The sequence below is a fragment of the Melampsora larici-populina genome, assembly GCF_000204055.1.
Source record: "Melampsora larici-populina 98AG31 unplaced genomic scaffold MELLAscaffold_11, whole genome shotgun sequence".
Lineage (NCBI taxonomy): Eukaryota > Fungi > Basidiomycota > Pucciniomycetes > Pucciniales > Melampsoraceae > Melampsora > Melampsora laricis-populina.
This window is the reverse complement of record NW_006768775.1, coordinates 1734220-1760651: the sequence shown is the minus strand read 5'-3', so window position 1 is coordinate 1760651 and position 26432 is coordinate 1734220. Positions and strand designations below refer to the sequence as shown.

Genomic DNA, 26432 nt, shown 5'->3' with positions numbered 1-26432 from the left:
CAATGAAACGAGACTGGTGTGAGTCGATCTGCTTAAAAACCAGTGAAAAGGATGGAGAAACCGAAGGAAGACATGTACCAAGGTGAATAGGAGACCAAAACCGGGAATGAAAGAAACGGAGGGGTATGAGATGAGTTCTTGGTTATATTCGTCGAGATCAATGGGATCCAAGAAAAAATTGAATCATCGCAGTTCCACCGGCCATGCCTCCATCCGGCCGGGGAGTTCATCACGAGTGCTGCAGTGGGTGTCGAAGTCGTGAGTGTCGAACAATGGATTGGCGATTAAGGTAATCAGGTCGAAAGATTGATGGGAAGAGTAAATCGACAATCCCGCCCACTGGTCAGTCCGACAGTGGCCAAAAACGAGTTGTCAGAAACCGGGTAAAATCTGGGAGTCAAAAAAAAAAAAAAAAAAAACCATTATTTGTCACAACGGCTGTATATACATAGAAAAATCAATCAAGAATTTTGTGAGAACAGAAAGACTTTACTTAACCCCCAGTATGACCAACCGCAGGCGTCAATAAACTTAACAAAGTCCCACGCTCGCGCCTACTCGCGAGGCGTCGAGCGAGGGACTTATGCCAAACTCGCACAAACTCATGGGTCACCGTAAGTTTTTTTGCAGGAGCTTTCTTGCAAGCCGTCTACACAGCTCCCTACCGAAGATTACTACTTGGTCCAAAGAGAAACTTTGTGCGCACTCCTCCTGCGCACATAGTACATATTTTTTTTCCCGAGGAAAGTACTCCCCTCATCCTCTAGATTGGTTTTGAAATTTGCGTCTCAAAGGGAGTTGTAATATGTAAATTCGCTATGTACTGCTGCGAAGTTAAGTGGTTTCGGTCGGCATAATTTTGTCCAAAGCACTTTGATATACATACACAACCCTTACAAATTCTTAAGGAACACTGCTATTGCTTGCTCAGCAACGCTGTTATTTTTTACGCGTGATCATATAGCATCAAACATGGTGTTGTAAAGTTGCATACTTCAATTGCAAATCTGCAACTTGACACCCAAAAGCCATTATTTTGAGCCAAACAAGTTACAAATGCAAATTGGGGTGCAAAATCGAACTGGAAGTTCCAAAAACATCCAGTGGCCAAAAGCCTCAGCCACCAAAACCATGCAGTGACCAAAAGGCCAAGCCACAAAGTGGGTACTACTGTTTCAGTCGGGTAATCTTTCAACCCTGGAAGGCTTTATAAGAGCGGTGCTTTTACAAGTTGGGTAGGCTAATCCCTGTCCATCACTGTGCGGTCTGAGTTAAAAAATTATGACATTGACCCCTTTGATCAAAACTTCTTCACGCTCAACCACTCACACTATCATTGTGTGGTCTAAGTTTGAACAATTGGACATTGACCCCTTTGATCAATCCTATCTTTCTATGTTCATGTTCAACCACTCACATTAAATGTGTGGTCTAAGTCGGAATCCACTTCAATTATGTATATATCTTCTGTAGAAAAAAAGCCCACAGGATTCACTTGATCATTATCTATCAAAAGTATTAAATCTATTGATGTTTACAGTACTTTTTTTATAACAAGTAGCTTGACATAAGCTAAATTAGTTTTCTTGATTATGGATTTGAATTCTTTTTCCGACTTTGTCCTTAACTGTTGTAAAGATTCAGATCTGATTAAATTTTGCTTGTAACCTATTCTCTGCTGCTGCTTGATGTTGTGCATATGTAGAAAAACAGGTATTGTATTTTCTTCATCAGACTACATGAAGACTCGAGATGGTTATACTGGGATTGGGGGCATCCAATTTCCTAATTGGATTTCCGTAGGCCGTGGATCCCCGTTAGCCTTGTTGGAAATTTACCAATGCAAAGCCGAGAGTCTAAGACACATCTCAGTATATCAAGCACTCATCACCCATTCATCATAGCATACATAACCAGGTTTGCCACTTCATTGCCGTTCTTTGCATAATTTAAACATCAATAATGTCTTCCGTGCAAGTGGATCTAGAAAACTGCTACTTCCCACCTTCAAAGATCGCTCTCGTGGTCCGTTTGGTAAATGAAGTTCAGAGTCTTCATTCCAAAGTTTCCTTCAAAGACGTTATCCAGACTTATCTATTAGCAGTAGACAGACATGGTATTTTGAATACGTCTCGTAGATATTGGGGAGGGGACAAGGGATGGAAGGGGACATTGATTGTCTTATTAGCTATTCGTAAGCTTGCATACCGTACTAGAAAGGGAAAACTGCAATGGAACGAGTTCATTCTTTCGGAGGTATGTATGTGACTTCAAGACATCTTTATTTTAAAGGTACTGATCATGTCACAATTACTTGTATAGGCTAAGCGTATTGTGGACCTTCAGGCCTCTCGTCGATGGCAAGCTACTCATTATCCTGAACATGTGCCAGCTAAGTCTGTGACCCCGTTGTTTTTTGGGGGTGGGGAATCTCAGATGAGATTGAATCAAATCAAATCCGGAATGAGCTTCCTATGGGAGCTCATTCGACATCGATTATCAACAGGTCGCCCTGGAACTGAGCCAGATCCCTTTGTCTCTGTAATTCCCAAAGAGAACATGGAAAGTGCGGCCAACTCTACGGACAATCCCGACACTGACAACACAGATTCAACAAACAATCAAAAAGAAGAAGGAGTTAAGGACAAAGCAGATTCTCACCCTTGCTTAGGTACAACTGATGATGTGCCAGCGGACAACTCTTCAAGCTCCACTTCCAGTTCGGCAAAAGAGGAAGACAGCGGAGGTGAAGAAGGTGAAGACGGTGAAAGTGATGCAATGGTAGAAAAAAGTGATGAGCCCGAATCAGATGATGAGTTCGAAACAAACTCAGACTTGGACATGATGAATGATGTTGAAGGAGTGGCCTATGTGAAGAGAGGGACTACCTGTGACCAAGCAAAATCACGCTTTGATCATGTGCGTTGTTTTGCGTTGTTTTGTTGCTGAATTGATAAGGTGAATCAGTGATCTCACCTTTATTTAACTCTGTTTTTCCATCAGGTGGCCTCTACCATCTGTTCGATGATTGCGTTTGCAAATAACCGTTCAGTGAATGGCCTTCAGCTCGAAAATTCTATAGCCTTTCTGGCAGGTGGGGTCAGTGAGCGTATTAATCAATATCTTCAAGCAATAGGACTTTCCACCTCCCGTCGTTCTGCTCTCCGTGCAATGGCTCGCTTAGGAAAATTAGGACTGTCCATGCTAAAAAGAAGAGTCTCTTTTGATTATCCCATCCGACCGTTCTTAATCCTCGATAACTTTGACGTTCAAGAGCGTATACATTATTCAAGAGTAGAAGCTGAATCACGAATGTTCCATGGCACCTACGGTTATCTACATTTCTTGCCGGAATCATTGACATCAAATGAGAAAGTTCCACCAATAGATCTCACTTTGGATTCTTTCATTGAAGCAATGCGTAGAGCTGAAACTATGGATGTTGATGTAAAACAACTCATGCCATCAATTCCTGAACGTGCCCACTGGACAGAGACCATCAAGGCTCAGCTAGGTCAGGCGTATCTCGACTATGTAGTGACCAACAACCGTACAGTTACCCCTGAAAAGTTGCCGGAAGTAACTCGCACACCGCCGCCTGTGGAACCCATACTGGCAAAAAAGGCTGACTTGGCCATGTTACCTCTGATGGATCTTTCCTGCGGTTCAGCTCAAGGTCTGGGTCAAGTACTTGAACATATCGCAACACTCACTGGGAGGCCTCTGAAGGACAACCCAAACGATCTACAAATAGTTGAAGGCGATGTGGGAACATGCATCAACTTAGAAAGTTGTCGAGGAAAACTTCAGCCAGCTGGACATCGATATGAAAGCATGATCAACTACCTCACCCTTCCCGGAGGCGCACACACCATGTGGAACATTGGCCAATGGCAGATCTTAGGTGGTTGGGGTCAGGTAGGAGATGAAAAAGACATGCCGTTTTCAAAAGCTTGGCATCTACTGGAAAAGCAGAACGTCCGGTGATCAAGAAAGATTTTGGAGTCATCATGCGAATGATCTACCAGATTCATTTTGCTACCATGGTTTGGTGCTTGCGGTTTGTTTTTTTATTAATATATACATATGAATATCAGAGCTTATGCTTACGAATTAAAAATTTTTAGACAAGTGATCAACAAACGCAAAGGTGAACATGATATTAACCTTTTAGAGAAAGACATAGCGCAATCAATAATTAATCAGACTGCAGAAGAGTATTTTTCAACTGACAGCCTGGAGGCGGCTGAAAAAAACAAAGATAATCGAGGTTACAATCTTCGATTGCGACTTCGAGATCTAGCCACCTATGTAGAGGCTGATCAGGCCACCAAGGCAGGTGACATTGGTAGACTGATACGTATGTGGAAAAGATGGTCCGTGATGTCCCATGGATCAACAGGGCTATCACATTATTCCCAGCATCTCCCTCGTCTTATATTGCTCTTGGAGCATTATCTACCTCCTGGTTTAGCTCATGTAATCAAGCATTCTATGTTGATATCAGCACGAGGGGCTGCTGGGAGGTTTGAAACCAAAGATTTGCATCTTGAACACCAGATTTGGTGGTTGAAATTCTTCTTCAATCATGCGGTATGCATACCTTTGAATTGAAAAAGTTGATAAGTTAACTCTTATACACTGACTAAACCATTGTATCAATCGTTTATCTCATATCTAGGGCTCAGGCACGAAAATCAAAAGACTTGCAGAACGATATTCACTGATAATTAAGCTGGTAAGACTCATGATATTCAAGTTGTGCAACAGGTAGCTGAACAACGTTTATTTTTTCAAACAGCTCCAGCTTATAATGGCACAAATAAAGATAAGATCGGGGTTTCAAAATTCTTATCAAAGCCGTAAGGTTTACATAACCCCAAAATCTATGCAAGCTTTTGCTCGCCAAGCAGATCAAACCTTTACCTCAATCAACACCTCTGAAGAACCGAAACAAAATGTGGACTTGATGAATGCCGGGTTTGAAAAATTACAAGAAGTCTTCAAAACTGAGTATCTTCATAGCGCTCGATCTCGTTTTCGCTGGGGGAGTACACTATCAGAAGACATTCCAAATGTCAACCTAGATGGAGAGGGTGCGACTGAGAATGTTGAATCAGAGTCAGGTTAGTGAGCATATCAACTTCAGAAAGCCGATATATGTACTCACATCTATATCACCCAAAGCGCTTCCAATGGAGCTCTAAGTCAGGTTCCAATTGACCATGGGTTTGTATGACCGAAGTCTGGTTTGGAAAACCAGTTAGGTTTGTCTGTACAATCGCGTCAGGGTTTGCTTGTGGAAAATCGATCTGAGACTCATTTGAGACATTGAGGTATGATGTAGTGCGTTGATGAGATGATGAGCGGTTAAGACTTGGAGAGTGTTGTATTGGGTTGGAAAAAGAATGTTGATTTTGTTGATCCGTTTGAAATACATTCAGTCTAGTGTTTGACCAATTGGATATTGAGTCGACATCTTCAAAGGAATATTGCAATGAGTTTACAGTAGAGTCTTGATTTGGATGAATTGAATCCAAAGTCGAATCAATTTGAGCTTGAATGGGATGATTGATAGAAGCATGATCATGAAAAGAATTTGCAATCGGTTCTTCAAGTGATGTACTTTCTTCATAATATGAGTTCATAAGTAATTGCTGATCTAAAGACTGGTTTGCAAGGAATGAAAGTGGAGAACTTGAACGATGAAACTGATACACAATTAGAGGGTTAGAGAGTGAAGTGTTTTGATCATCAAGGGTTGGATTGTATTGGGACGACCCAAAGGACTCTGCAGCAATTGGACCTCTATGGAGTGGGCCTGTGTTTGGTAGTTGGAAACTGTCGGGTGTAATTGGTTCGTACTGGGGCAACTGTGAAGCAATTGTACTTTCATCAAGTGGGTGTGTATTTAGTGGTTGGAAACTATCGGGTGTAATCTGATTGATGGAGGCCGGGCCGGTGTTTGGATTGTAGAGATTTGGTCCGAAATTGTCAGGTGTTAGTGGAGTTGGAGGAAGAGTCCGCTTGAGTGGTCGTAGTGCGTCAGTGGTGGTGTTTTGTAAATCTGTGTTTTGATTGGTTGAGGTGTTGATTTGCACCTGCCCACCCAAACCAGCCACTTGAGCAGTCCGCTTCAGTTGTTTATTCTCTACCTTTTTGGTTGCAGAAGTGACTCGAAGTTTCGCAAGCTTAACAATATCGGCCTGATGGATCTTGTATTCATCAGACTGTTGCCAATTGAATATGCACCGTAATATACAATCAAACATCCCATCTAATGCTTCACTACCAAGAAATCCGCGCAGTGAAACCCCTTGTGAGATGATATCCGCATTTTTAGCAATTGGCCATGCATGTTTTTCGATATTGAACATAGTTTGTCGTTTAATAACTTGATCTTTATTAGGATTCTGTTGATCATATAATAAATTAAATTCAGACACTAGATTTTTGACAAGAATTTTTATGATTACCATCTCACGGGCCTTATCTTTTAGGGGGCAGGTCAGGATTTTTTTGAGGTCTGCTTCGTCCGATGAGGGTGCAGGGGGACAAGATAGGTTGTGAAGTAGATTACGAGAGTAGGTGCCAAGAGCTATGTCACTAAAGTTTTCATTCGTTGCTTGATGTTGTGCAGCCAAAAACGTTTTGGCCAATTCTGGCTCGCAGTTTGAGCAAAGACACAATGGAAAACATTCCTCTTCTTGTCGAGCTAGCTCAGAAATGTAATCGGGGTCTCCAAAACTTAATGGAATGTGACCTTTACTGGATTTAAAATCAGTTTGGAAAAGATAGAAACCATGGTGATAGACAGGCTATACTACTCATGAATTATCCACTGCCATTGCAACTCTAAGACAAACAGGAGTGACTGCAAGTGCGTCCATGCGTTCATCATCAGACATTGATTTGGGCTTTTCAAACTCTTTGATGTGATTCTTGCTGCCTACGCCAGTCCTCTTTTCCTCGACTAAAAGAACCCCAACGCCTGGTCGTCCATCCCGCCCACAGCGTCCGATCATCTGTGCTACGGCCGCTGGATCCATTCGACCCATCACAATAACCCTACGTACAATTTTCCAATTCTGCCCAAGCCCCAAAGCCATAGTACAGCAGATGATTGAAAATAAGAGTCTAACAAAGTGATCACATCGAGTAGCCTTATCATCCGGTCCTGTAGCAGCGTGATACCGTCATGCACAGGTACTCATACCGTTGAATGAGTTTTCAGGTTGGCCTCGTGCTAAATTTATGGCACGAAGTGTTTCTAAAGTTCCATTTTGTGTTCCTGAGTAGATAAGAGTCGGTGGTAGATAGTCATCCGGGATAAGTTGAGCAGGACCAAAAAACTGTTGAAGGTCCTTAGCCGTCTTGAGGGGATGTTTCATAGTGACTCGAATGATCCGGATCTCCGGACGAACCAGTTCTGCGCGACAAATTTTTAAATTGTGTTTTGCAAGATGAAGGTTACTTTTGATGCCATCAATGGCCTTTGGACGGCAAGTAGCTGACATCAATAAAATAGGGGCATGATCAGTTGCCAGAAATCGGCCAAATAGATTACCATAACTAGGACGGAATATGCCCATATCTTGTATGGTCTTAAAGTTTCGAGATCCACCAGAGGCTACCAAACCCCAACAATAAATCAAGTGAGCTTCGTCGACAACCTTGAGAACCAATCGTCTTTGAAAAATTGGTTTGAAGTATAGTTTGGAAAATAGTGGACTATTGAGGAAGATTTCCGGACTCTGAGAGGCATGTCAGAATGACAGTGACAAAGACCAAAAAAGAGAAACTGACCAGGTATATGAACTGATAATCTCCTCGCAGAATTTCACGATAGACAGCCTTTGTAAAGGATCTTTGTGTGAGACTGACAGCGGTAAATCCGTCCTTTTTCTTTTCAGAAACCTACATAATTAAAAACAGATATGATTGTCAGAAAAACATTGAAAACGAGACAAGTAATTACTTACCTGATTGTCACCAAGTGCATCTAGGGGATTCAAAACCATCACCATTGGCTTATCCGTATTCACAAAGGTTGCCAGATACATCTCGGGTACTTTACTCTTCCCAAAGCCTGTGCTGGCCAATAAGAAGGTGTTCCATCCCTCGAGAAGGTGAAGAACACAATCAACTTGCTGAGGTCGAGGCTCCATTTGATAGTAGATTCGAAAGTGTTGTTCTATAAGTGATCTCCTGACGGAAGCACTTGCAGTAGCAATATAATCGAGGTGCTGAGGATATATGGTGATTTGTTGAGCAGTATGATTGCTCTGTGTGTTGTCTGTAGATTTCAAGGCAGAAGCTGACTTGCTGCGAGTCAGAGGCATGATTGATGATTGAGAGGTATTGGTGTGTAGGCAATAATTTGGTGGTGGAATGGCAACGTATAAGATCACAGACTTTGCAAAAAGTTTTCTGCTGGCCAACACCAGTTTTGGACCAGACAGGTTTTGGGCCAAGTTTTGACTCCGCAGTTCACCTACATATACATCTTCATACGCAGATTTCAAAACCAATCTAGAGGATGAGGGGAGTACTTTCCTCGGGAAAAAAAATATGTACTATGTGCGCAGAAGGAGTGCGCACAAAGTTTCTCTTTAGACCAAGTAGTAATCTTCGGTAGGGAGCTGTGTAGACGGCTTGCAAGAAAGCTCCTGCAAAAAAACTTACGGTGACCCATGAGTTTGTGCGAGTTTGGCATAAGTCCCTCGCTCGACGCCTCGCGAGTAGGCGCGAGCGTGGGACTTTGTTAAGTTTAAGGCGTCAAGCCTGTGCGGTTGGTTTCACTTGAACGATGCACTATAAAAACCATTGTGCCTCCACCAGTTTTTCCCCACTGTTTTCCCAGTACTGCAAGATGGGAAATGGGTAGATATCTGAATTTGGAAGTCTATTGACGGTTACTCAAAGTCATCAAACTTGCCACGTTGCTTTTCGAAAGGTTTGTGTGGATTTATGAAGTCTTAAAGGTTGATTGAGAATGAGGTTTTAGTATCAAACTTGTTCCCATTCGTCTTATCTTGGTCATCTTGGAAAGTTTATCAAGTTTTCCAATGTTATCATTTCTGCAGCGTTTGTCTGGATTCACTTCTCACTGGGATAATCACAAAAGTTCAATCACATCGTCTTATTGATCAATCCTATCGATTCTTTTACAACCTCTTTAGATTTATTTTTGGGGTTGATCAAAGTAGATTGATGAAGTGAGGTACGTAACACTATCGCTGCTGGTAAATTGTATGTAGACTCTGATACATACATCATAGATCTGATGAAAAGGTCCAGAGTTGATGTGTTGGGCTGTGTTTTAAGTAAGTAGGAAGGTGCAATCCGATGAATTGTTGATGTATTGAGTCATGTGTGGTCTTTTGGCTTGGTTGAGATAGTTTCTGATTGAGGTGCAGTTGAAGCTGTCTCAAGCTCAGAGTCACTGCATTCAACTTGAGCTTATAGAGAGGGTTATCTTCACTTGATGCTGCCCTTCATCAAGTTCCTCGCTCAATCATCCTAAACCCCTTTACCCTCTTGGTTCATTTCTCTTTTTGATTTGAGTCTGACTTTGACTTGAGTTGATTTGTCCTTTTGGTGTGTAGTTTTCTACTCCCTGTGTTTAAGCTACCCTCGCCTGGTTGAAGTTGATCGGTGGACCGTGGTCGATGCAGCAGTGACTCTGTGTGTGTGGTCGATGGGGTTGTTATGATGGGCTGCTAAACTACTTTTAAACACCTCAATCATCGGTTAATCAACCACCTGACTTTTCTAACTTTCCTGTTCCCATCCATCCTCATCTTTCTTCCCCTCGCTTTTCTTTCCTTCTTTCTCTTTCTCTTCCATATCCTCAGCCTCAGCATCATCATCATCATCTGATTTAGGTCATCACCTCCTCTTTATCTCGTTCTATCCTATCTACTTTGAATTTGATCTTCATTAGGTACTATCATCCTACTTTCATCGATTGTTTCGTTCCTCATATCCTACCTTTCAATTCATCGCAAATCGTTCAACACTTGAACCCTTTCTACTTTTTCAATCTTCATTACCGTCCAGATCACTACAACTACTCAACATATCTCAACTCTTGACCATGTCTCCTCTCCTCGCTGAAGTTGCGTCGGATGGTTCCGTTTCAACCCCAAGCGTCTTCATGAGCCCTCAACTTGGTCAAAGTCAGTCCATCTCATTTTGCTTCATCTTATCTTTTCCCGTCCATCTTGTTGCTCTTTCGTTTCTATTCTCCTTTAAACCGTTGTCTGACATATGGTTCTTGTTCAATAGCTGGTACCACTTTCGATAGTCGTGAGCATTTCATCGAGCATTGCAAGCGAACGGCAGCCTCCTTTGGCTTTCATCTAGCCTCCAGAGGATCGTATCCTAAAAAGATCCGTCAAGACATATGTTTTGCTTGTACTGTGGGTCGAAACTATAAGCGACCTAAGAAGAACAACGGCGTCTCAGAACCTGCTACTCCAGCGCCTGGGGAAGTCGTTCAAGCACCTTGTCCGGTTGCGGTGACTGCAAAATGGCAAGTGAACCCGGACGGGACGCTCGTAGAAGGTGGCAAATTTGAGATTACTCAATCGCAACTTACCCATAATCATTCACCTATCGTCCATCAAAATCCTACTGCTAACAGCTTTCAATCTTCGCCTACCGTCAAAAATCCTCATTCTAAAACTCTTCTCAATCATCCCCGCCCCGCCGGTACTCCTGCTGGTTCTTTTGATGCCAAAAGTTCTTTGAATAATATCGACACTAACCCCTCGTTAGAGTCAGACTCAGCCGAGTATCAGAACCCTAATCGCAAACCTCATTCGAATCTAACCACGGCTCATAGTAGATTAAATTCTACATCTGATTCTCACACCCAGCTCGACATCCTGCCTTCTATCTCTTCATCACCACCCGTTTCTTCTTCCTCTGCTTCTAATTTGATCGAGACCCATTCCAATCACTCTCGATATCCTTCTTCCTCTCACGATCAACACCTCATCATGCAATCAGCTTCGTATCCTCGTCAAGCTCAAAAACTTGCTTCAGCCACTGAACAAGGTCTTTACCCAGACCCTCCGCCTGACGAATCAATCCACCCGCATCTACCTCGGGGTGAGTCAATCGTTTCTTATCACTCTACCTATTTTCTTTCCGTCCAATAATAATCTCGCCTCCTATTGACGTTTGTTGATTATTTGTCTGTCGATTGGGATACAGTTGGCGAAATCTTCAAATCATGGGACGATTTTCGCACATATGCTCGTCAGGGTGCCGAGGCTCGAGGCTTCGCTCTCAGTCAATCCCAATCAAAGGGAAGTTCTGGTACGATCGTTTTACGATGTAGTAGATTCAAAGAACCTGGTACGGCTGGTCAGAAGATGGCCGAGAACGGATGCGAGGCAGTCTACAAGGTCATGAAGGCGAAGAATGGTGTTGAGGGGTTCGAAGTGGTACAAGTGAACGATCGGCATAATGTATGTCACATGTTCATTTTCCACTCTTTCTTTTCGGGGCATTCTCCAACCATTTTCCGCTAATGAATTTATGACATGAATCATCATTTCACAGCACCCGTATGGTCCTCATGTACCGTTCCACAACCCGAGTCGAGCGCATCCAAGTAGCAATGGCTCTGGAGCGCCGAAGCGAAAGAGGGTAAAATCGGCCCACGTTCCAGCCAATCCTACTGAGGGCTTTGCTGCTTATGACTCCGCTGGCCCGAGCTCAATTGCCGCGGGAGCCACTCCACCGGCAGCAGCGGTAGCCAATACCATGTCAGCTCCGAAACCGTTCTTGTTTGACCCTTATACCGGAAAGCCACTTCGATCCTCTGATACACCCGCACCAACCGCTCCCGGGTCGAGTGACCACGCAAGCCCCAGCCCACCCTCGAACCGAAGCGAGGAACCTGTGCCAGCCGCAGGCATAGTTCCACCCGCCAAGATGTTAGGTCAACTCCCATACTATTACATTCCCCCTACTCAAAACGGAGAACCGACCAATTATGCTACAGAGGCTACCATGAGTGGATATGAGAAACAAAAGGCTACACTCCTGAATACAATCACTCCAATGGCAAGGAACGTCAAACGTCCAGCCAATCATGATGCACAGTCGCTTCTCAATATCCGATTATCAATCAAGGCTCAAGTACAGATTGTTGATTTCTTGACGAGCTTGGCACCTACTATGGCGGCATATGGACCACATTTCATTTGGATTGGAATTCGTAGTCCGGTTGATTTGTTAGAGATTGAAGATCAATCTGGTCAAGCTGAGTTAGAGTGTTTGTTTGATGAACTAGATACTAGTGGGATGGGTGGTACAGGTGAAGGAATGGGTACAGAGGAAAAGGTATTGATGTTGAAAGGTTTGAAGAAGTTGAGATCGATAAGAGAAAAGGCTAATGGGAATTAATTATGAATCCTCATCAAATCAAATGAAGGCATCTTATTCAAGAGTTATATTTTATCATTACTTTTCCGATTTCTCATCATTATATCAATGTATAATTTTGTTGTTTGTTACTCTTTTTTTTTTGTTTTTTTTTTCTTTTTTTTTTCTTTTTTTTACATTTGTTAGTTTTTGTTGTAGGCTCATGGTATCAGTAAGAAAAAAGAGTGTATGGTCCTGAAAACTTGAAGGTGGGCAAAAAAATAATTGCAAGTATTATATAGTCATCTTGTTTGCATGTCTATGTATACCAAGACATCTGCCATTTGGAGTGATTTTCGTTCTAGGTGTTGCGCTTATCATGAACTTGATGACATTTTGGATCACATTTTGGTAGCTTGCTTAGCTGAGTTCTTTGCGGCCGAACAATAACTTAGGGATTCATGATGTCTGAGTAAGCTTAACTGATCTCCATCTTGAGCAAAGTTGGGAAGGGGTGTCTTCTTCACCCTTCTAATATCGTTTAGCTTAACAAACCCTTCTCTGCCCGGCCGCGTCCACGCCCTATATGGTGGTATATCCGCGTTGAGTTCCAAAGTCTAGAAACTGATCTGTCTCTTTTTCCCTACCTAATGCTCTCACACTCCTCAGTGTGTATCCTTACGAGAATCCAGACGGCCAATGCTACTTTGCCAAAAGCCATAAGAGTCAAGACCCTATTTGGGATCACAACGAACGAGAAAATTGGGGTGGCTCCAAACCGCTTTTTGTGAAATGTTTCTCCTACCGGAGGAAAAACCTCAAGTGCAGTCTTGAAACAATGTTTACTAGAAATAGATCAATAGATTGAAATATGAGCTCATGTGTCCCGACTCTTTGATGTACTGACTACTTATCTTTTCTTGGTGAATTTCTTATTGATTGTACATAGTTAGTTGAAAGTTGGATTATTTCAGTTATTGCTCTTATCTTATCTTACTTGTACCCACAATACTTGGCTTCTTCTCTAAGATTAACTTTTTAATCTTTTCTCGATGATGATCCAACTTTTAAATGTGATGATCTAGGGTTTTCAGTTGATCAGATAAACAAGAATGTAAGTATTTGGTTTGGTTTGTATTTTCATTTCTTTATAACTCAAACCAAAATCCTACTATGTACTTTAAGGATCAGGGAAACAGAAGAGGGGTTGACTACATACCTCACAATTCTTGTTCTACTTGTACTACAATATACAGATCATGTTTGTTTTTGTTTTTTGTATGATATATGTGATTGCTGAGTCTGAGATGATATGGTGTAGTAAACACCTTGAGCTTACCTATATTAATAAGCTATATATATACATATTCCAAGTTTCCAATCCTGTGATTATCTCTCTCATTATCTTCTGTTTGCCATGATAATCTTTTCATCAGGGTATAGTAGTCTTAGCCATTGGTTAAACCGGATTCTATGATCTGTTGCTAAAGTCATGATCTTTACTGTAGGTTGTCAATCTTTGGATGTTTTGTTATGATTGATTTTTGAGAAATGTGCTGTGGTTTTTCAATCAACAGATTTATGTGTAAAACTTGAATCAATTTGGTATCGGGTTGCCATTGCTTCCGCATTATCAAAAGCAGTAGTCAGACTGACAGATAGAGATGGTTCCATAGATGTATGTATCATCTCATTATATACTACTCTCAACTTCTAGACGAGATATGGTTGCAACTCTATAATCGCCAGTGAGATGATCATGAGCTGATTTTCAGGATTTTGAAAAAATGGATCATTGTCCTGATTCTACGAGCAAGACTTTTTATACAATTACAGCGAGCTTTACATTCAAGTTACAAATAAAACGTACGAGATATATATCAGTATGAGATGTCATGATTTTCTACGCTTAGTATTTAACCAGGGATCAACAAGAGATTCACCATAATGAGAATATTCACTTGCTTGCGAGTATACACTGTCAGATTCGTAAGCTTCTTCTACTTTTTCAGTCGTGAGATCAGGCTCAGCTTCAACTGCCGACCAATTCCGCATAGCTTCTTCCAAGTCCTGACCACGGGCCAATGCGAATCCGCGATGCTTCAAGCGACGTTTGGAGGTTGGGAGTGCTTCAAGGACAGGCTCTGGTTCTGCGCAAGGGGGTTGACTGGGGTTGCTTGATTCGGCGTCCTAAGATGGGGGAAAGTGGTTAATAAAAGATAAGTCTAAAAAGAAAGATTAGGTTTATGATAATAAGGATAGACACTCACCACTGCATCCTGGTCAAATTCCTGCGGGGCAGTTTTCTTGGTTTTTCTTCTGATGATCAGGGCGGGTTTGCGATGAGGTGACTTGACAGAACCGTCAAGGTTCATGATCAAGGAGGTTTCGGAAAGACCGCGAGAATCTGATTCCATAAGAGGGGTTTGAATGGGCTGGGAGGATTCGGATTCCTATGTAAAGAAAATAAGAGGTAGATATCAATATGAGGAAAAGATGTCAAAGAATATATATGTTCAAAACTGGATAGGTCTACAATACTCACTAATTCATTGTTGATAGGTACCACCGGGATAACTTTTTTGATTCTACGTTTTATGCGAAGAGGACGTTCGAGAATAGGTGAGGTGACACTCCTCTCGAGGTTGGACGGGAAACCTGAGGAGGGACCACTGGATATTGATTCTATAGCGCTTCGGTCGTTTGCTGATGCGCCGCTCTGGAAAGGGAAAAAAAAGTAAGAGTGAATCAGTGAAAGTGTCATTAGAAGAAGAATCGGAGGAGCTGAAAGATTGAATGAAAAGGAAAGAAAAGGGTACTCACAATATAACCATCATTGATATCATTGGTAAAGACTTTTTTAACTCTGAAAGTGGTAAGGTTTAGGGGAGGGGGAGGCATGATGATAATAAGTCAATTAAAGATTCGTTGCAAGAAAATTGAGCTGTCGTTTGAAAGAAAAAGCTTGGAAGTAATTGGACGTGAATTTAGGAAGAAGAGTGATGCTTCGTGGAAAGATCTTAGAGAAACAGAACCTATTAGAGATGACTATATATTACTGTGAAAATCAGCTTGGATAAGCTCAGCCGAATTATTGGGACTCTCAGCATTGGACTTTATCAGTGCTTTTGTTTATTTATTAGATACTCAAAATGATAACTTTGCAGCGGAACGCATTTTTTTGTAGCGTCTCCATTGACAAACAAGCGTTATTATGTGCAAGGGAGATACTCTCACATTGAACTTGTATTCTTACTCGATGATCCTGAAGGTGTTACATTTACAATTTGTACAATGTCGCGTTGAATATGATGATTTTGTTCTACAAGCCATTATATTTGGGTCTTGATTTGATCATAAAGTACTTTTGCCATCTACTCGACTTTTCGGAATGTCTGATACAGACACTTGGGCATTTATGATCTTCTTGACAGAATTTTTCATCTAGTTTGTACGCAAATTTCAAAAGCAAAAGCGCTCTGGTCAATCGTATGTTTCGCGCCGTCAACCGCTCGCGCTATGATGTCCAAGGAGTTATTCACCTCCAGCACTTGAGTTCTGGCTTCATGATCCTAAATTTGGAAACCATGACACCCTGATTCTGAATGTGATATTGACCGGTTGGATAACTGATTTCACAGTCCCGACTTTTGATGTTTGGCTATAGAATATGGATCTAGAAGTGCTTTTGACAGCGAATCTACAGTTCTTCTTATATACACTTAGTTTCAAGTCTTATTTTTGTCCTGGGTGAGTGCGCTTTTGAAAGATGGTCTCATAACTGATTCAGAAAATGAAGTGTGCTTGGATTCAATATCTCTCAAAACATATTGCAGGTGCTTTTTCGAGCTGTCAGTGTAGACAAGTCAACCACGAAGACCAAAGCCTCTGTCGATGGTGTCGTCTATTCTAGAGAAAATTTAAGTCTGCTCATCTGGAGGGCTGTTCTGGATGCTCCTGATGATTATCTGTCAGACGGCTTTACCGGTTTGGTCAGGGTGAATCTCACCAAACGGACTCCAAATGTGGACACCTCACTTTGACTGTAAGTGGTTAAATGCGCTTCACTATTAGATATCTGCATCTACGATCTCCTCAGAAATTATCAATACCTTTGAGCATTATGCAAAGTATTCAATGCCAAACAGACATCTTTTCTCATTTATATGTCTTTTAAATGATTCATTGGGCAATTCACGCTCCATAAATGCTTGATAAATTTTCAATGTAACGGTCCTCGAGGCCATGGTGTGATTTGCTACTTGAAGTTGAGCAAACCAATTTTATAAGTCTATCCCTTTGATAGAACACGTGAAAAATGCATTCACTTTCTGCTTCCGACTCAATCAGCAAGCATTGCATCGGCTCCGGTAGTGCAGCTATATGTTTAGCATCATACTTGAAGATCTATGCGCCCGAAGTACGGCATGTATATTTTTCGTGTCAACGACTCAATCGACCGACCATCAGTCGCCTGTGGTAACATATTTACCCTTAGGGCAGTGGCTGTGCGGCCCAGCCTCGCCAGGGATCATTGGATCTATAGCTCCACCAGATGTTTGATAGTGACGTGAGACTTCATACGGTAACACCGGAGAGTCTTTGGCGGATTCTTTTCCGATTTGTGTGATCGGATATGAGTGTGTCCTGGCCTTGCGGCCTCGTTCAGCACCGGACGTTGTACACAACTACTCTGGTTTACAGACCTTCGATTTATTCGATTTATTCGATTTGATGCGACAATTCCGAAGACGAATGATGAGGGGCGATGAGCATATCTGTTTGTTGCGGATGAAATGAAATCAATCGATGTTCTCAGACCGACCGGATACTCCAAAGCCAGGCTAATATTTCAAGGTATTCGAAGAGTTTTTGACTTTTTCAACCGAACTCATTCTCTTCTCTTGTCTGTGTCCCGGCAGGTGAATGCAGTCCATAATCAGTTTGCAAAGGTATGTTCAATGTTTGCATGACTGAAAGATCTTCATTTCCAACTTGGAAGTTTATCAACATGCTGAAACTTTGTTTTCGCACCTGAGCCAGCCTAGAATGATGTGTACGAGTTCATCGACTTACTCCGTCCTTGTGAAATAGGCAGCGATGCGGAAAACGACATGCATTCCAGACTGACACAAAGTGCCATCGACTGGTCTAGTCTCATTAATTTTACTCCTCTATGAGGTCATATCGTGTATTATTGCAAGCAACGCGAATTCAGTCGTACCCCAGGTATATAGACTTCGCTTGTTATAAGGTGCTTTGGCTTCCACATGTCGCATCCAGTTCATACCTTGGAACACAACCATCAAGTATCCTAATAACTTGCTTTTGAGTCACACTGTACACCTACTCGAGAGCATCGTCCAACCTTCTTTTCGAATCGAACAAGCGACTAGTAAAACCAGGCTCTTCCACGTATTTATTAGAAAACAAAACTGGCCAACATCTTCCAACGGCCGACCATAGTAGCACGGCAATCTGGCGTGACCTTCCGAACACTTTTACCTCGTATTTACGTCGATCATTGAGCAGAGCTCATACCTTTTGGCTTCTCAGAGGTTTTTTGATTACAGTATATACAAAAAAATCGCTATATATACACACGCCTCGCGCACCCCAAAAAAATAATTCACACTTTAGATACTTCGGGCTCAATCACGATGAGAACCTCCTCGATTTCAGACGCGACATCAATGGCGCTCAAGTGTTTACTCCCTTTGATTTGCATCAGCCATCTTGTCACTGGTCATTTGGTGCTCATTCGCATGGACGGCGAAACAAATGGAAACGTCGGTGTTGGAATGGGTGTTGTACCTACAACGCCGAGAACCGGATCACAGTCAGTCTGCCCTTACCAATCCAAACTCGCGTATTTCGAGTGATTACCAAGCCAGATACTGAAGCGAATCTTTTCCTGCGTTCCATCTATTCTCCCTAGGCCAGTCCCTTTTCAATTAGATTCTGCCGTATTCAGCCAAGCAGAATTGAGTGCTGGGACAGGTCCACCATGTGGTCGGACCGTAGCTGGCGGAACTCTTGACTTACCATCCGAGCTTCAAAAAGGTCAGCCGCATTACCAATCCCATGTACTTCTTCCTCACCGCTTACCGTGAACCTCTCGTTATAACCGGACTCCGACCTTCAGCCGAGAGGAAAGGTTTGCCCGATGTTGGGCGAAGCGGACTCATTCGAATGGTCGGTCATCAGGTTAACGCAGATGGCAAGTAATATTTCACCCTTTTAAATCTTACGCACTATCCACTGTTCCGATGGTTTCATTTTTATTGATTACATCCTGCCCCGACTCAAACAGGTGGAGGTGGATACTTATGTGCAGTGGATCCAACTGCCTCCGGTACATCATTCACACGTGCTGAAATGATTGTCAACGTCCCCGGGAGAAATGGACAGTCTAACGCACAGGCCACCAATTTTCCTATTGTCACCCAAATCCCTCCAGGAATGCAATGTACTGGAGGTACCGATGGAAAAACATGTGTTGTTCGATGTTTGAACGTTAGTTGTGGTTCCGTTCATTCCCTAGTCCTCAACACATTTCATCTGAAATAGAAACACCCTGGAAGTTATCCGGTTGCTAACTTGAATGATTGATTCTTAGACCGCTAGGAATGGACCATTCGGAGGATGTATGGCATTTACACAAAACTCCAACTCTGGTCAAACTCAGAACCGAAGTGCCAGTACTCCTAATCAACGCACACCTGATAAAGTTCAACTTACCTCAACCATTCCAAGACACAAATCCAAAAGAATTCCACATTTTCGTCTTATAAAAAGGTCAGACACTTTTGGTCCAACAGAACTAATGGAAGAAATATCTTCATCAACCGTTGGAGCTAGGCGATCTTAAGTCGAACAGAAAAGAAAAAGTCGGGTTGGAATTAATTTATTTTTTCTTTATTTTGAATCACGATATATATAGTAACACCAAACATGTAAATAGAAAGAGAAGTTTGACTAAGTCGACTTCAATTTCATTTCACTTTTATAGAGTATGTTTGCATTGATTATACCAGTATAGATACTTATAGTAACACCCAATGGCAGCCAATGGCCCCTCGTCATCAGCCTGAGGGAAGATCTACATATCAACAAGTGTATGAGTCTTCTGTCGAGGTTGAAAAACAAAAGCTGAGTCACCTCACACAAAAGATGAACCACTCCTCATTGATCAATATATATACCCTATGCCACCTTACTTCAGATCCGAAAAAGACCTCGTTTGTATTTGCTCAAACAGGTTATATCCAAAGCAGTTCAGCACTGTATTGTATATTTTCTATTTTTTGGTCAAGCGGGGAACACTCCAGTGGAGTAGTTCAGCGCCAAGTTGGCCGTCCTCATGTGCTCTTCCTCATCAAGTCTCCCCGGGGCCAAAATCATTTCTGCAATCTAGGCCTCAGGGCCATCATGCGTAGCACACTCTGGTTTTGTCCCACCTGCCTCTCAACGAGCCAAACTGATTCCTCTGTTGTCGCTTGATGTTGAGAAATATTGACTTTTTTTTTCTTTTTGAGGAATTTAACCTGTGTATATAGAAGTTTGTAACTTTGAATTTTTCACACCCATGTGCAAGCACATCCCATTTGGGGATTTGGTGGAGATTTTTGTTGGGTTTTTTGTGGTCGCAAACATCATTTTTATGGTTTTTGACGATGTGACTCAAGTGTCACTTTAGAGCCACCGTAGTGTCGGGAGAAACAACGTTTGACCCACATCCCGCACCCCGGGTCTCACGGCTCTCTCAGGGGTTCTGTCAAGCCCGGGGAAGTCCGCTGATCCCGACTAAGACATGGAATTCGAAGATTCGGTCTTTCATAACCCTCTTCACCACTTTAAAGAACAAGATCTCATCGAACAACCGAACACTATCAGACATTCGGCACCTCCATCGTCGAACCACGATTAATTAACGAACAAACTATCATCAAATCAAACGTATCATAATGCAATCGCTTCAACAATTCACTCAAACTCACTTTTGGGCTGTAAGAGATTACCTTGCACCTGTCTTAAGGGAATCTAAATTCAAAGAACACGGTCGAATCACTCCAGGTATCATCTTCCCTTCGTCTCTTTCTCATTCAATCTAATATCTAAAATCAGAACTACATATCTAACCCTTTTCTCAACTCATTGCATTTGAACGAATTCCAGAGGAGTTTGTTGCAGCAGGAGACTTCCTTTGTTATAAGTTTCCAACTTGGTCTTGGGAATCTGGTGATCCATCCAAACGTCGTGATTTCTTACCGGAAAATAAGCAATACCTTATTTCAAGAAATGGTAAGTTATTTTCACATTCAAAGCACAACAATCTTCAAGTCAGCTAGAAAGGCATCGGAAACTCAAGCTGAAGTGATCCAAACCATTGGATTGCTTGTTCTATGAGTTCAGAAGCTGGTCATATGAGTAACTAACACCCCTCTCTTCGTCGTCTCTTTCCATCGCTCTTTCCATCGATCTTTCTCGCAGTTGCTTGTCTACGTAGAGCCTCTCAAATGGTTTACACAGACGCCGATGAAGACGCTGAGACAATGATGAGTTTTGCGGCCGAAGGAGCCGTGAAGACAGGCGATGATGAAGATTGGGCTGTGACTCACACTGCTCGAAGTGAGTCACTTGCATTCCTCTCGCAAATTACTTTGCTGAACCCTGATTATATGTTGTTTTGGTCTATCCTTTCGTCGTTGCAGCTGCACAATCTGCTAAAACAGATATCGGAGATATTCCAGATGTAGAACCTAATGTAGCATCCCTCTCACTTTCTTCTGATATCAACGCTCCATCGATGCCAGATGGTGAAGAAGCTATTCCGAATATGGATGATATTCCAGACATGGATGATGAACTTGAAGGTGGCGGTGGGGTTATTGAGGAAGCTGATGATGCGACAGCAACTCAAGCAGCTGCCGACCCTGCCTCCGGATCTAAAATTGAAGTTGGTCAGACTAATCCTAGTAATCTGGTGATCGTTCGTACCTACGATTGTCTTATCACGTATGACAAGTGAGCCTTTTACTTTGACTCTAATTCTCGATCACCCGCCTTTCCAGTGTCAAAAGTTTGCAATGTCCGATATTGCTACTGGACTCTAACATAGTGAATCATCCTTATAGGTACTATCAAACTCCCAGGATGTGGTTGATGGGATACGATGAACACAAGAATCCGTTAACACCCACTCAAACCTTCTCCGACATTTCCTCTGATTACGCTCAGAAGACAGTAACGATCGAACCTTTCCCTCATCTCAATGGTCTCAACCTTGCCTCAGTCCATCCTTGTAAACATGCTAGTGTGATGAAAAAGGTCATTGAACGTATGGATGGAAGTTTCAAAGAAGCTCAACAGAAAGCAGCTGGTGGTAATGTTGGTAGTAGTGGAAAGAAAAAAGGATGGATTGGTGGAGTAGTAAAGAAAGCTACAGGTGTAGTGAAGGATAAAGAGAAAGAAAAGGAAAAGAAGGGTGGAAGTCCTACAGCTGCTTCTCATGCAGATGGCCAGGAGACTGAAGTTGAGGGTTTGAGAGTTGATCAGTAAGTTCAAATTCTCCTGCCTCGTCTTTGTGATACAAATCATTGAACCGTATACATTTTATCCTCTATGAAAAAACCTCAATAGATATCTGCTCGTTTTCTTGAAGTTTATCTCATCTGTGGTCCCAACAATCGAAATTGATAGCACAACAAGTGTTTAAACAATAGAAATCTTGCTTACATCAGTTCATCACTTTTTATTCTTCTCCTCATCATGGTTTATGTTCTTTCTCTCTCAGTTTTTTTTTCTTAACGATCTTATACTGGAATGATGAGTCCAATATTGGTGCCAGTACGAAATGCAATTTACGAAGATTTTCTCATCCTTAAATTCAAATACTTGTCTCTTATGTATTTGTTAGTGTTTTTTTTGATTGAGTGCTTCCTAGTCAGACCAAATCTTATTGCATTGTATATGTGCGACTTTTTTGATACATACATTTGTGCTTTGTTGTGATTGATTGGATCAGAAAAGGAAGTTTTATTTGTCTTGAAGATTGTGAGGTAGTGCACAATATGGGGAGATGTAGATTGAAGAGTGTGGACCTGTGTGGACCTTGGCTACATACTTTTCTTTGCAAGGAAATTGAAAGATCGGTTCAATGGCACTTCAGTGTAGGGGTGTGACCCGGACATGAGTGTGACGGGGTGGCCCCGGGGTACTGCCCGGCGTTGAGTAGACCCGCAGAGATTCAGGATGGGGGCGCAGCCTTAAAACAAAAGGCGCGCCCTGGCGCGTTTTGTGAAAAACAGGTGCGGCCTTTCACCGTGCAAAAATGAAAAATCATGAAAAAAATGTGAAAAAAATCCAGGAAATGCATTTTAACCAACCTTATGTACATATTTGTTGCTGATAAGGTAGAACATGAATTGTTTGAAGGTCAATTGTTAATTGAAGTTGATTCATAAAACAACTTGAAATGGATTTTATAAGAAAATAAACATGTGGAAAGCCCCACTTTCTCACTATGAGGCATACAGGCCTTTGGGCGCGCCCACCTTGTTTCCGAGATGATTAGGCGCGCCCTGCGCTGAGTTATTTTTTTTGCGCCCCCATCCTGAGTAGAGATCCAGAAATCACTTAGGGCCAATCAGGGCACACCTTGAATCAATTAAGGGTGCAAAAACTATTGAGATAATTAACAAGTCTAGAACTTCATTTCTATTCCGTCATAGTTGATATCTATATGATGTCAACTTCATCTATTTCATTTCTTCTCTGACATCATTATGTCTTCTCCTTCTCTATCTATTCATGTACCTTGGTTCTACAAGATCTCCTTTTATATATAAGATTGAATGTTTCCTCAACTATTGTTCCCTTTTTCTCATTCATTCTTATCTGTGTTTTCTCGTACCACTAGGTACTTTGCTTTTCCACATTGCTTGTGTTCTTTTAGCACTTACTAAAGAACCCTTGTGTTCTTCCAAAGGTTTGTTCTTTTATGTAGTGTTGTGTGTTAAAGCAATTCATTCTTATCTGTGTTTTCTTGTACCACTAGGTACTTTGCTTTTCCACATCACTCGTGTTCTTTTAGCACTTACTAAAGAACTCTCGTGTTCTTCCAAAGCTCATACTCTTATAAAAACGGGGGCAGAAAGGGAAAATTTTGACAGGTGTTGCAGGATTAAGTGTTATTTTCTTGTCCAACCTGTGTGTACCTACTTAGATTGTCAAGAGAGATATAAAAACCAAAATAGACACCATTTTTTTCTTTATCCGGAAAACACACAGGCAGCCAGGCAGTTGGGGCAGCCAGAGCACCCACAGGGCTTTCTGAGAGCACTTTTAGCTTATTTGAGTGCCGCGGGCCACAGACTGCCTTTTCCCAAGAAAGTGTTGGGCAGAGTTGGCGGGCCGGGGCGGGGGTCAGGTCACAGCCCTACTTCAGTGTTTGCTATCCCTTAGCTTAACACAAGCCCTCTCTGTGCGGCCACGTCCGCACACCTCACAGAGGGGCTTGCAAATAATTATCCAGTTCTGGCATGGAGACTTCAAACCTTAAGTCTGCTTGAGTTGTTTTTTGCTTTTTCCTGCTTTCCGTGCTGATAAACACCAGGTGCAGGCAAAGATGTGCAGCATAAGTTTCTACACATACTTGTGGTCTCATGTTGTTGGCACTCTGAGTGGTGTAACCAACCAAGTAGATTTCTTTACAATACCTGCCTGTACTGTCTCTTAATTTCTTAAGTTGCGTGCAGTGCAAATACAGCCTGTACACCCCTTTACAAGTGAGACATAAAGCCTGGATACTTGTCTTGCAAACAGAATGACAGAGCATTCTTTCCTGGTTGATCAATAGCCAAAGACATGTAGAAACCATTCCTGGACATAGTTTCCTGCAAGGTGAAGTGGTATTTATCAGCAAGATAAGCGGGAAACATCAAAAAAAGGTTGGAGTTCCAGAGCCCTCTGTAAGGTGCACAGACATGGCCACACGGAGAGGGCTTGTGTTAAGCTAAGTTCTCCCATACTATGGAAAACATCAAAGACACCTCTATGTACTTAATCAACCTTTGGATTTGCTTCAATGAAACCCATCAACTAAGAGTATACTGTACTTTCAGGTATGGTACCAGGTAAAACAGGAACAATACGGTACTGGACCAATAGCAGTACAGTATTGTGGCTGTGTTGATGGTAGTTTATTGTATTGAATTCAGTCTACTGGTTCGGGATTTATACCTTGTCATACCTTGGCTAGTTATGATGGGGATGGTAACTACATTATTAATTGAAAAGGGTCTCTGGTTCTTAATTCAAATGTGTCTGTTATGTTAGTCTTACAATCTTGAGACTGAAGTGAGAAAGGTGTATAGGTAGTTTTTATTTCTTCAAATATGTTTTCTTCCTTTTTATGTATTCATGTTTTTATTTGTAAGGTGTAAATGAGGAATCTATGTTTCTTGTTAATACAATGGAGGTTCTGTGGAGCGGAACCCCTTACAGTGACACAGGTTCACAAATTAGGTTTTCTGATGCTTGTGTCAATGGTTTTGATGATTTTTCCATTGGCTCAGGCATATCTGGGGAAATTGAATCAAGGATGATACATATGGCTTTTGCTTTTGCTGGAGGCAGAATTACTACAGTCAAACCTCTGCAATCCGGTCCTTGAAAATCCAATAACCTCTGATATGCGGTCAAATTTTGGTCCACCAAGTTGGGTTTTTAGCAGGGAGTTTGACTCTAAAATCCGATAACCTCTGCTATCCGGTCCAAAAGGCGTCCACCAAGCCCACCAGATTTCAGAGATTTGACTGTATTACAGTGGGTAAGGAACACAGACAAGGACATGCAGTCCTTGTTACTAGATTTTGAAACCATGACTAAGTGTTGATCAACATCTCTGCAGAGGTAGGGATTGATATTTGGGAATACAACTAGTCACTTGTGGCACTGTTCATGGTATTGTTCTGATGCTTGCATATGTAGGTAAAGCTACATATGAAGTTGAACAAAGTCAATTAACAGTCTAACTTTGTTGGCCAAAGGAAGACTTAAACAGAGCTTCTCTTCTTTGTTCCAAAATTGCAAGTTGCCTTCCCATTCCTTGCCAAGGTGTTGCTCAACTGGGTAGTGTATGTCTTGTGAGCCTGATAATGCAAAATGCCTGCCCTGAGCCCTGATTACAGGACCACGGGCTAACATTGACATATGTAACATGAAAATATAGTAAAATAACATAAGCTACATCTGGAGGGTCAGTGTCAAGAGCCACTTAAGCACATGTATGTAATGTGTTAGATACATAATAAATCTAACCCAAGTGTCAACCAAAAGTTGACACATTGTTAGACAAGCCTCACTGACACACCAAACACAAGTTGAGGCTTGACCTGTGAATATATATACCCCCATTCTTCCCTTGAATCATCCCCCATCTTTTCATACAATCACAACACAGAGCCATGTTTTACTGGACTCCCACTGAGAAGATCTTTGAGTATGTGGTTAGTTGTGTAGCTTGATAAAGACTGTAGTGCCAGCCCTGAGCCCTGTGTACATGATTGTGGGCCAGCAAAAACACATGTAAATATATGTAGCTGTCTAAAACCATAAGAATACACCTCATGGCTCAGTATCAAGAGTCACTTAAGTACAAAGACATACTATGTCGTGAATAGTAATAGTAAACCTAACCCAAACCTAACTCGGAGAAAAGAAAACCTAAGCGCCAACCACAATTTGATGCCTAGGTCTGGAATATATGAACTCCCCTTCTTCTCACCCTAGAAGAACCAGCTCATTATCGTCACACAATTCATCATCACAACTTACTTGGTTCTTCACCAAGAATATTGAGTAAAGTGATATTGTTGTACTTTGATTATCATAGTTCCTTTCTTTATTTGTTCAGGTGATTGTAAAACCTTAAGTGGTGTTCTGAGCTGGTGGATTTAATAGCTAACCAAACAAGCTGGTAATTTTCAAAGGGCACCTTGTTGAAGAGTCCAAATCCCCCCTGGCATCTCTGAATCTTCAGAGTATAA

General features: G+C 41.9%; 7 protein-coding genes across 7 annotated transcripts in view; 4 read left to right on the top strand and 3 right to left on the bottom strand.

Moving 5' to 3' along the window:
* MELLADRAFT_105029 (uncharacterized protein) overlaps positions 1-1032 on the bottom strand; it is a gene marked incomplete at both ends in the record, with an annotated part of 3122 nt that extends 2090 nt beyond the window's left edge. The window contains 2 exons of the mRNA XM_007408095.1: positions 341-390; positions 995-1032. Of these exons, the coding sequence (XP_007408157.1) occupies positions 341-390; positions 995-1032 (88 nt within the window). The remainder of the gene's footprint in view (positions 1-340; positions 391-994) is intronic.
* Positions 1033-1962: 930 nt separating this feature from the next.
* MELLADRAFT_84785 (uncharacterized protein) lies at positions 1963-3193 on the top strand (the record flags this gene model as incomplete). The annotated part of the gene is made up of 4 exons (XM_007408110.1): positions 1963-2256; positions 2323-2919; positions 3004-3099; positions 3185-3193. The coding sequence occupies 4 exons, from the start codon at positions 1963-1965 to the stop codon at positions 3191-3193; spliced, it is 996 nt and encodes a 331-aa protein (XP_007408172.1).
* Positions 3194-5177: 1984 nt separating this feature from the next.
* Positions 5178-6479, bottom strand: MELLADRAFT_105027 (uncharacterized protein; the record flags this gene model as incomplete). The annotated part of the gene is made up of 1 exon (XM_007408094.1): positions 5178-6479. One exon carries the CDS (start codon positions 6477-6479, stop codon positions 5178-5180), a length of 1302 nt encoding a protein of 433 aa, XP_007408156.1.
* Positions 6480-9867: 3388 nt separating this feature from the next.
* MELLADRAFT_77367 (uncharacterized protein) lies at positions 9868-12724 on the top strand (the record flags this gene model as incomplete). The annotated part of the gene is made up of 4 exons (XM_007408111.1): positions 9868-10181; positions 10291-11118; positions 11224-11480; positions 11575-12724. 4 exons carry the CDS (start codon positions 10100-10102, stop codon positions 12421-12423), a joined length of 2016 nt encoding a protein of 671 aa, XP_007408173.1.
* A 1550-nt stretch (positions 12725-14274) lies between these two features.
* MELLADRAFT_105025 (uncharacterized protein) lies at positions 14275-15282 on the bottom strand (the record flags this gene model as incomplete). Its single annotated transcript, XM_007408093.1, has 4 exons — positions 14275-14571; positions 14652-14834; positions 14927-15100; positions 15205-15282. 4 exons carry the CDS (start codon positions 15280-15282, stop codon positions 14275-14277), a joined length of 732 nt encoding a protein of 243 aa, XP_007408155.1.
* A 2792-nt stretch (positions 15283-18074) lies between these two features.
* On the top strand, positions 18075-19252 carry MELLADRAFT_123372 (uncharacterized protein; the record flags this gene model as incomplete). Its single annotated transcript, XM_007408112.1, has 5 exons — positions 18075-18220; positions 18320-18444; positions 18527-18601; positions 18695-18897; positions 19001-19252. 5 exons carry the CDS (start codon positions 18075-18077, stop codon positions 19250-19252), a joined length of 801 nt encoding a protein of 266 aa, XP_007408174.1.
* A 980-nt stretch (positions 19253-20232) lies between these two features.
* On the top strand, positions 20233-22539 carry MELLADRAFT_116020 (uncharacterized protein; the record flags this gene model as incomplete). The annotated part of the gene is made up of 6 exons (XM_007408113.1): positions 20233-20457; positions 20560-20685; positions 20875-21012; positions 21096-21408; positions 21519-21938; positions 22024-22539. 6 exons carry the CDS (start codon positions 20349-20351, stop codon positions 22097-22099), a joined length of 1182 nt encoding a protein of 393 aa, XP_007408175.1.
* Between the last annotated feature and the right edge of the window lie 3893 nt (positions 22540-26432).